Source organism: Crocuta crocuta, unplaced genomic scaffold (genome assembly GCF_008692635.1).
Source record: "Crocuta crocuta isolate KB4526 unplaced genomic scaffold, BGI_CrCroc_1.0 scaffold35, whole genome shotgun sequence".
NCBI classification, from domain to species: Eukaryota; Metazoa; Chordata; class Mammalia; order Carnivora; family Hyaenidae; genus Crocuta; species Crocuta crocuta.
The window spans coordinates 7,245,139-7,254,366 of NW_027530625.1; the positions used below are offsets into that span (position 1 = coordinate 7,245,139).

Here is a 9,228-nt window from a genome sequence, read left to right on the forward strand (position 1 = left end):
GACCACGTGGAGGGCCCCACACCCGCACTTCAACGCCCTGGCCTGGGAGTGGCCCACCTCCGGCCTCCTTGGGTTTCATTGGCCAGAAAGAATCACGTGCCCATGTATACCCAGAGGGGGCGGGGATCTCGCTCCCTAGAGCACAGTGGATTGGCCAGAGAGAGTCACATGCTCATGTCTACCCATTGGGGGCGGGATCTCGCTCCCTAGAGCACAGTGGATTGGCCAGAGAGAGTCACATGCTCATGTCTACCCAGAGGGGGCGGGGATCTCACTCCGTAGAGCACAGTGCGGATTGTGGGGGAGGGGACGGCGCAGGGGGCTGATGGGTGGAGCCCCCCGGCCACCCGCACTCCCTGTGCCAGTTCCCTTACTCCGCACTGCCCTCCTCCTCCCATATCCGTGCGACAACTGTAACCTCATTTACAGAGTCATTTTCTTTAAATCAACTCATTTGTGTGCTTGTTTGCTTTGCCACGCGGGGAGAGGGGCCCTAAGTCAGGAGTGTCTAATTGTTCCTCTGCGCACGGGGGATTTTCCGAGTGTGCCCAGCCATATGCGTGCATATCCAAGGCTGCCCGCCCCCCGCCCCCCCAGCAAGAGTCCCGTTGTATAAATAATGCATGAGACGCTGTGCTGTATCTTCTGTGGTGAGGCCGTGTGATAGAGCATGGGAGATCCGCGGTGTAATGAAAGTATGCAATACATGCTCGTGTAGCTTCGCCCCCATGCTCTTGGCTTCCTGGAGACGGCAGGAGGCAGAGGGGGAGCCGGCCTGGGGAGAGGTGAGGCGTGGGGGGCAGCAGCTACGAACCCAGGACCTAGGGGCGCCCGGGTGGCTCAGTCCGTTCAGCATCTGACTCTTGATTTCCGCTCAGGTCATGATGTCGTGGTTCGTGGGATTGAGCCCTGCATCCGGCTCTTTGCTGACAGCAGGGAACCGGCTTGGGATTCTCTCTCCCTCTCTCTCTCTCTCTGCCCCTCCCCTCCTCAAAGTAAACTTAAGTTAAAAAAAAAAGAACCCAGGGCTTGGTGGGGACCGGGCTTCATTGAATCCTGGCTCTGTCACTGGGCAGATCCGTGACTTAGAGCAAATATGGTAGAGACTTTGGTGTCCCAGCCAGGTCCCCTGAGTCCCCTTTTCCTGAACCCCATTGTCCATCTGCAGCCAATGGCTGATGAAAGCCCCCCTCCTGATCTTGGGGTGGGGTCAGCACCGAGGTGTAATCTAGGCTCCAGCACTTCTCACAGGATCAGGCTGAGCCTGGGGTCTCCGCTGAAACCGCATCCTTGTTGAGCCTTATAATCCTTCTCTGTCCTGCTTTCTCCATTCCTGCCTGGCTTCTCCTGGAAGCACTTCCTTCATAAAATCACTTGCCCTGAAATCCTTGACACGGTTCACCCTTGGAGAAACCACCAAAAATAGCAAGTGATTCTGCCTGAGCCTCATTGGCCTCATCTGTAAAATGGACGTAGCTTCCCCCACAACCTGCAGCTAACTTAGGGCCTGGCACACAGTAAGTGCTCACTAAATAAAATCTCTTCTGGTCAGTAGGGAACACACAGCCATGTTGTCAGTGATGTGACTGAGGAATGAAGCGCTGCCCCCGCCCCGGCCGTGGGGGACATCCCCGGTCCCCTGCACGGTGGTAAGGAAGAAGCAGGTTTCGTGCCCCTGGCCCTGGCCCCGTCCCCCAAACCTCTTCCCATCAGTGAAATTCTCATGCTCAGCTCTGTGCTTATAATACAGCTGCCTTGACACTCAGGTCACGGGTTGATGTCTCAGGGGACGGTCAGTTACAAGATGGGGTTTGGCCTCTGACACGGTCACTTCCTGGAGGTGCACATGGGCTCTGATTAGAGTGTGAATGTTTGACTGTGAAGCCATCCTCACCGTGGGGGGATTCGAGGGTCTCTTCGAACAGAGGGCGGAGCTGCTGCGCTGGCAGAGGAAGGAACCTTGAGTGGGGACAACCTGGACTCTCACCCCCATGCCGAGCGGCTGCCTCTGCTGGGGAAGAGCCAAGTGGCTGGGCAGCCCAGGACAAGTCTCATCACCTCTCTGGGCTCCCATGGCCACATCTGTAAAGATGGGGGGGATGCTCTTGCTTGAGAGCGGGGCATGTCAATCCGAAGCAGGCGCCAGGCTCCGAGCTGTCAGCACAGAGCCCAACGCGGGGCTTGAACTCGTGAACCGTGAGATCGTGACCTGAGCTGAAGTCAGACACTTAATCAATGGAGCTACCAGTCACCCTTGCCTGTATGTAGCTCCTTCTGAGTTCAAGGCAGATGACTTTGCAATTCTGCGAGGTGGTTAAAAGAGAGAGAGAGAGAGAGAGAGACAAAGGAAGCTGGTCAGCTTCCTGCCTCCCGTGGTTCTGGGGGTGGACATCTCAGGCTGACTTATGGACACCTCGCTGCATCCTGACGATGGTACCACTGGCCCATGTGGGCGGGTCTGCCCCCTAGCGGGAAGGGCTTTACAGCAACGCCTCATTCAAACCCCCAGGGAGCCATCGCGTCCCTGGCACCCAGCAGGAAAGGCCATCCAGCCTGTGAGCAGAGGGGACCCGAGCCGTCCAATGCTGAGCAGAACACTGGGCTGTTGTGCCCTCTCGAAACAGCCTCCCCCTCCATTACCCCCAGGGCCGCAGGCTCACCCTGGGGTTTTCCAAGACTCTGTCCCAGCTCAGGAGGGTGTGTGGGACCCAAGGACTTTCCCATGGGGTCCAGGTTCCAGGAAGACCCTCACCCCTGCCCCCACCCCGCCCCGCACATTGTGAGCCTGAGATTGAGGCTGCCTGCAGAAAAACAGCGTCCCTTATGAAGTCAGCCGCGCCTCGGAAGGAGGGTGCTGGGCTGGCTCTGCCTCCCCTCCCCTCCATGAGCCTTTCATCACAGGGAGAGAAATCCCGCAAGATGGTAAGCAGCAATTCTGCCCGAGTTACCAAGACAACCTCCCCAGGCCGGGAGGCTGGAAGGAGACCCCTATCCACCCTACCCTTCCCCGCAGCCCCCACCCTGCCCTGGGGGCCACCCCAAGAGGCCGAGGGACCAGCAGGCACCCCCATCCCGGGGGCTGCTGGCCGGGGTTGCCGGCTGCAGCCTTCATCTGAGAGATGCCACCTTCACAGTGGCTCCGATTCTCTCTCGGGTTCGCGGTGGCGGGATAATTGAGGAGGCAGTGATGGGAGATGGAATGGAATCCTCTCCGCTGCAGAAAAAGCTCTGTCACGGCTGCCTTCTCCTGCTGCTTCGGTCTTGTCCGGCTCAAGCCCGTATTTGGGGCCCACTGCCTTAGGGAGGGGGACAGCACAGGGGCCAAGACGAAGGGACTGAGGGTCCAGGCTGATCTGAGTGCAAACCCCAGCTCCACCTTTACTGAGCTGTGTGACTTGGGGCAAGTTACTTAACCTCTCTGAGCCCCAGTACTGACCAGATACTAGTGACTGTCTTCATGGGGTTGTTGAGATCAAAGAGAGTGCAAACGCTCTTGCGGACAGCCCCTCCCACCAGCAGGTNGACTGACATTTAGTTGGGGCTCACTGGCTGCCAGGCCCTTCTCAGTGCTCACAGCCACACTGCCCGGGGTTGGGGGGGAAGCTCTAAGACCCACCTGTCTGCAGTTTGCTTCACAGGTGAGGCGCGGAGAGCAAGCAGCTAAGTGCCCACAGCAGTCAGCAGGGAGGGCAAGACTCTGCGATTCTCTTCCAGGCTGGGGGGACTCGAAGGCCCAGGTCTTCCCCGCCCTCCTTCTTCCAGCTGTCCCAGTGTTATGTGGCTTCTGGCAGCCAGGGACATGCGGGCATCAGCTGGCAAAGGTGGGGAGACTAGGGGTGGTCGGGTGGTCTGGCAGCCATGCACCCCATGACCACTTCCTCCTGGGTAGTGGCCATGCCTCCTCTCTACCCCCACCCCCCCCACCCCCGTCCTTGCGGTGACCTCAGAAGTGTGACAAAAGCCCTGAGAGGCACACAGAATCCAATAATCTGTCATTAAGTGTCCTCCATGGTGGAGGTCCTAACTGAGATGAGGAATATGAAGTGTTCAGGGGAGAATGAATCAGTAAACCGATTAGCGGAATCCAATCAACTGGGGCGTGGGGGGCGTGAGCGGAGAGAAGAATGAGGGCTGAGGGGCTCATCCCAGCCAGCCAGGGGCCCCCAGGAGTCCAGCACTGGGCCCAGGCCCTGGGCGGTGGAGGCTGGGCAGGTGGGCACCCCAGCCAGCCCAGCGGGTCCTTAAAACACTCGGCCAGTTGAGAATGCAATCCTCAAACTCCTAGGTGCCCCCGAATCGTGCCCATGCCGGGCTAGCATCATTCAACCTCAGGAAGGCTTAGAATTAAGAATAGACACATTTGAGGGGCGCCAGGGTGGCTCGGTCGTTAGGCGTCCGACTCTTGATTTCAGCTTGGGTCGTGATCTTGCGGTTTGTGCGTTCAAGCCCCGCGTCGGGCTCCGTGCTGACAGCGTGAAGCCTGCTAGGGATTCTCTTTTTCCCTCTCTCTGCCCCTCTCCTGCTCGTGCCCTTTCTCTCTCTCTCTCTCTCAAAATAAATAAATAAAGCTTAAAAAAGAAAAAAGAAGAGACACATTTAAGAGAATCAAAACAGTAACGTTAATCATAATATCTTGGTCTTGAGTGTGCCCAGGTTTAAGCCTTTCTAAGGTTCAGGAATATCTTGCTGATGAAGGTACTAGCCCAGCCTTGTGGTTCGCATTTAAAATATGGAAGTGAGAGCTTGCTTTAGAATTGGGGTTTTAGGGGCGCCTGCGTGGCTCAGTCAGTAAGCGTCTGACTTCAGCTCAGGTCATGATCTCACAGCTCGGGAGTTCGAGTCCTGCGTTGGGCTCTGTGCTGACAGCTCAGTGCCTGGAGCCTGCTTCGGATTCTATGTCTCCTTCTTAGCTCTCTGCTCCTCCCCCACTCAGACTCTGTCCTTCAAAAATTAATAAACATTAAGAAAATTTTAAAAAATAGAATTGGGGTCTTTTTTTAAAAAAATTTAATGTTTTATTTATTTTTGAGAGACAGAGACAGACAGCATGAGCAGGGGAGGGCCAGAGAGAGAGGGAGACACAGAATCTGAAGCAGGCTCCAGGCTCCGAGCTGTCAGCACAGAGCCCGACGTGGGGCTCGAACCCACGAACTGAGAGATCATGACCTGAGCCGAAGGCGGACCCTTAACTGACTGAGCCACTCAGGTGCCCCAGAATTGGGGTCTTAAGTTGTGCTTTTAGGAAGTTTGGAAGCAGTGCTGGATGCCACCGCGTGTATAAATGCAGTGTACGAAATGTACGCTTCCGTCTGTGGAGAGGCCGGTTTCTCGGGCAGATCACTGAACCTACGGAGAAAGAAATGGAACACTTTCAATTTATTCATGCAGCTTAAAACGTTTAAAGGTGCTTGATTAACTAGTTTTGTAAATGGGACCAAACAGTAATCAAAGGGCCCTTACAAAGGATTGTTCAAATGTGCTAAGTTTATAAATATCTAAATAGAATTAGAATAGTAAGATATGTAAAGTGAACTTAAGAGCTCAAGAAAGAACTGCGCTTTTGAATGCGTAACGTTCATGAATCAAATGTTAATGTTTAAAATCAAAGTCATTGTCTGGATAATCTTTTCAGCCACACAAAAGCCCACCCAGGGAGATGATCCCTTCGGAAGGCTACATTCCGGGTCCCCATTCAAAATGTATCCTCCTGGGGCGCCTGGGTGGCTCAGTCGGTTAAGCATCCTACTTCGGTTGAGGTCAGGATCTCACGGTTCAGTACAGGAGTTCAACGGTTTGTGAGTTCGAGCCCTGCGTCCGGTTTTGCACTGATAGCACAGAGCCTGCTTGGGATCCTCCATTCCCCACTCTCTCTCTGTCCCTCCACACCCCTCCTCTCTCTCAAAAATAAACAATCATTTAAAAAATAGGGGCGCCTGGGTGGCACAGTCAGTTAAGCGTCTGACTCTTGATCTCAGCTCAGGTCGTGATCTCACAATTTGTGGGTTCGAGCCCCACATCGGGCTCTGCACTGATGGTGTGGAGCCTGCTTGGGATTCTGTCTCCCTTCTCTGCCCCTCCCCAGCTTGTGCGCTCTCTCTCTCTCTCTTTCTCTCTCTCAAAATAAATAAATAAACTTTAAATAAATAAGCACGTCCTCCCGTGGACCTAGTCCGCCACGTCTCTTCCTTAGAGGTAGGTTCCAGAGGTAATGGACTCGACTGTAGTCACAGGTTTGTGGTGAATGAGCTAATGTCTGACTCTGGTGGGAAACACCTGGTGCCTTGATCCAGGCCTTGCCCCAAAGCTCTGCGATGGTGGGGACACCCCAAGGCTTTGGTTGCCCCCCCATTCAAGGGGGGGAAAGATACATGGAGCCCGACCAATATCTAGGAAGGGACGGGGAGCTCAACAAGGTTAACACAGATATTGACTGGTGTAATTTGCCATGACGACCCATTTCACAGATGAGGCAACTGAGTCGTGGAGCTGGCGAGTGGCAGACCAGGGTCGTGGCTGTAGAACCTTCGCTCCTTATCACATTCCTCCCCGTCAGCACCTTGCTGGATCCTTCCGTCCCCTCCGGGTTGCGTGCAGGTCAGTCCACCGAGGCTCAGGGAGTCTAGAACCGTGCCCGAGGCTGCATACCTCTGACACTGGTGCAGCCCAAATCCAGCGGGAGAGATGGGTGTTCAACAGGCAGAGCTCGGACGGTTCTGTAATTACAGTCACGGCCAATGTTGTGCAGCAAAGGGCAGGGGCTCGGAGTGCACGTGACAGGGAAACTGACTAGCCTGGGGACTGGGGAGGCCAGGTGCGTGCGACCAAGGGAGATGGGGGCCAGGCTGGAGAGGGGCAGGGTCCCAGATGCGCAGCGCCTTGGAGGGGTCCCTTGACTTTGGACTTTCTGCTAAGAACCGCCTGGAGGTGACTGAGGGTTCTGAGCACAGAAGAGACGGTAGACCACGTCTGTAAGCCATCGGTCGCGGGAGGATGGCAGAATGAGACAGAGGGGCCAGAGGGGGCTGCTGCAGGCGTCCAGCCCAGAAGGCCGAGACAGAGCCCGCCTGGTGGCCTGGAGGCTGGGCCAGGAGGGCACACAGAGGGTCGTTCAGGCAGCAGCCCGGTCGGGTTTTGGCAAGGGTGACACAGGCGAGGGACTGGGCATCAAGGCACCACGCACACAGCGTGGGGACCCCTCTCCGCGTGGACTGTGGCCTGCCATGCCAGGGTTCCAACCCAAGGGTCTCCCTGGCTAAGAAGGCATCATGGCGGCTGCCAAGGGACAGATCAGTGTGGCCACGGGGCCCGATGGCTGCACGCCGGCCTCGGTCGAGCCCCCCAGCCTGGCCCGAGGTGCCCCTACGGTGACCCGAACCGCTTATCTGCCCCCAGGGGAGTCGGGGTAATTCGGTCTCTGTGTTTACTCCTGTGCTGAGCGCCTCTGAATCTTTCATCTTGACTGCTGACTGTATCAAAATTCCCGTGGTAATTGGATCAGGTGCAGTATTTTCCATGAGGATATTAAATCAGGCCTTCTGCCCGCGTCCAGAACGATCCATTTCCGAATATAAAGACGCAGGAGATGGCATTACCCAAGGTATTTTTCCTCCTTTAAACTTTCTCTCCCCAACGTTATCATAGCGGCTGTTTATTTGCTGCCAAATAAATCGGGTCTTCCTCCCCTGCCCCAGTTATCAGCCAAAGGAAAGGAAAGGAAAGATTCTTGCTGGTTGATGAGGGAGGCCAGCGGCATGGGGGAGGCGGGCAGAGCCGAGGTTTGCCCAGGGCCGTCCCACCTCCAGGGGACCTGAGGACCCAGGCAGAGGTGGGGAGGGGGATCCTCACCAGCCACTTCCCTCCCCGGGAGGGGTGCTGGGCACTCAGCTTGGACGGAGCCCCCCGTCAGCCACCCTTCAAGGCGGGATATTTCGACCATCCCTAAACACTGGAGGAGAGGAGTTCAAGGGCACAGGAAGACTTGGGGCTGGGAGGGAGCTGGTAAGACCCACGAGAGACGTTTCAATTGTTCAGCCAACACTGGTCGAGCCTCTGTTCTGTGCCAGGAACTGATCCAGGTCCCAGGGATGGAATAGGGAACGGAATACCGGTCCAGTCGGCAGAGGGCTGACATCAAGGGTGGGTGCAGGTGGCCCTGAGAAGGTGACACAGGGGTCTGGAGGCAGGGAGAGGGGCACTGTGTGGAAGGGGTGCTGGGGGAGTCCATTGGAACCTCAACCTTTAGTCTCAGCGAGCCGGGAGCCACGGGAGGGTTTCCAGTGGAGACGGGCCTTGACCAGACAAGACGGGGGTCCCCCTGGAGGCTGGCTGCAGGGTGCGCTGCAGGGGGCAGGAACCAGCCAGGGAGCCCGGGTGGACGCCAATGCAGTCATCCAGGGAAGAGGCGGTGGTGGAAACAGCAAATTAAGACCACAAAGAGATCTCAGTACAGAGCCGTCAGGATGGCCAAAATTCAAGACGAGACGGAGCCAAGTGTACTACAGGCACAACCGCAACTCACAGCCACTGCTGTGGGCACACACCCGCTTTGAAGCTGCGCGTGGCACTTTGTGCTCAGTGTACATCCACCCTAAGACCCCACGATTCCTCTCCCAGGCATCTACTCAAGCAACGAGCGCTTGTATTCACACAAAGACACACCCCAGGACACCCATGGCAGCTTAGAAAGAGCCCAAACGTCCAGCCACCGGAGAACGGCGGAACAAACGGTGGCGTGGTCACACGTGGAATACCGCTCAGCAGCGATCAGGAAGGAACCCCCGACACACAGTGGCGCGGACGGATCTCATATACGTGAACGTCAGACAAACGAGAAAACAGACACGACAGATCACAGATGACACGATTGCAGGCCTCCGAAATTCTCGATGACCGGAGGTGACGGAAGGGCAGCTTCCGACGGACGGGTGCCCGTAGCCCACGAGGGAACACGTGCGTGCATTCAACAACAAGCCATACACTTAGGAGCGCATTTTCCCGCATGTAAATTATCGCTTGGAAAAAACCGGCCTAGAGAGAGGAAAGAGGGCTCCAAGCAGGTGGGCAGGGGGAGGGGGGCAGAGGGCCTGGAGGAGCTTACTCCCCTTCCCACCCCCTTACCCCCCACCCAGGCCTGGGCACACTGTTGAGCCAGCGCCTCCTGCCCTTTCCCATAGACCCTGTTCCTTGCTGGGGGCAGAGGCAGCCCCCCTCCCCCCCTCCCCGACCCGG

General features: G+C 56.6%; 1 protein-coding gene across 1 annotated transcript in view; it reads left to right on the forward strand.

Moving 5' to 3' along the window:
* The first annotated feature begins 7,265 nt into the window (after positions 1-7,265).
* The window catches only part of LAMC3 (laminin subunit gamma 3), a 75,612-nt gene continuing 73,649 nt past the window's right edge, over positions 7,266-9,228 (forward strand). The window contains exon 1 of the mRNA XM_077768472.1: positions 7,266-7,353. Within this exon, the coding sequence (XP_077624598.1) occupies positions 7,266-7,353 (88 nt within the window). The remainder of the gene's footprint in view (positions 7,354-9,228) is intronic.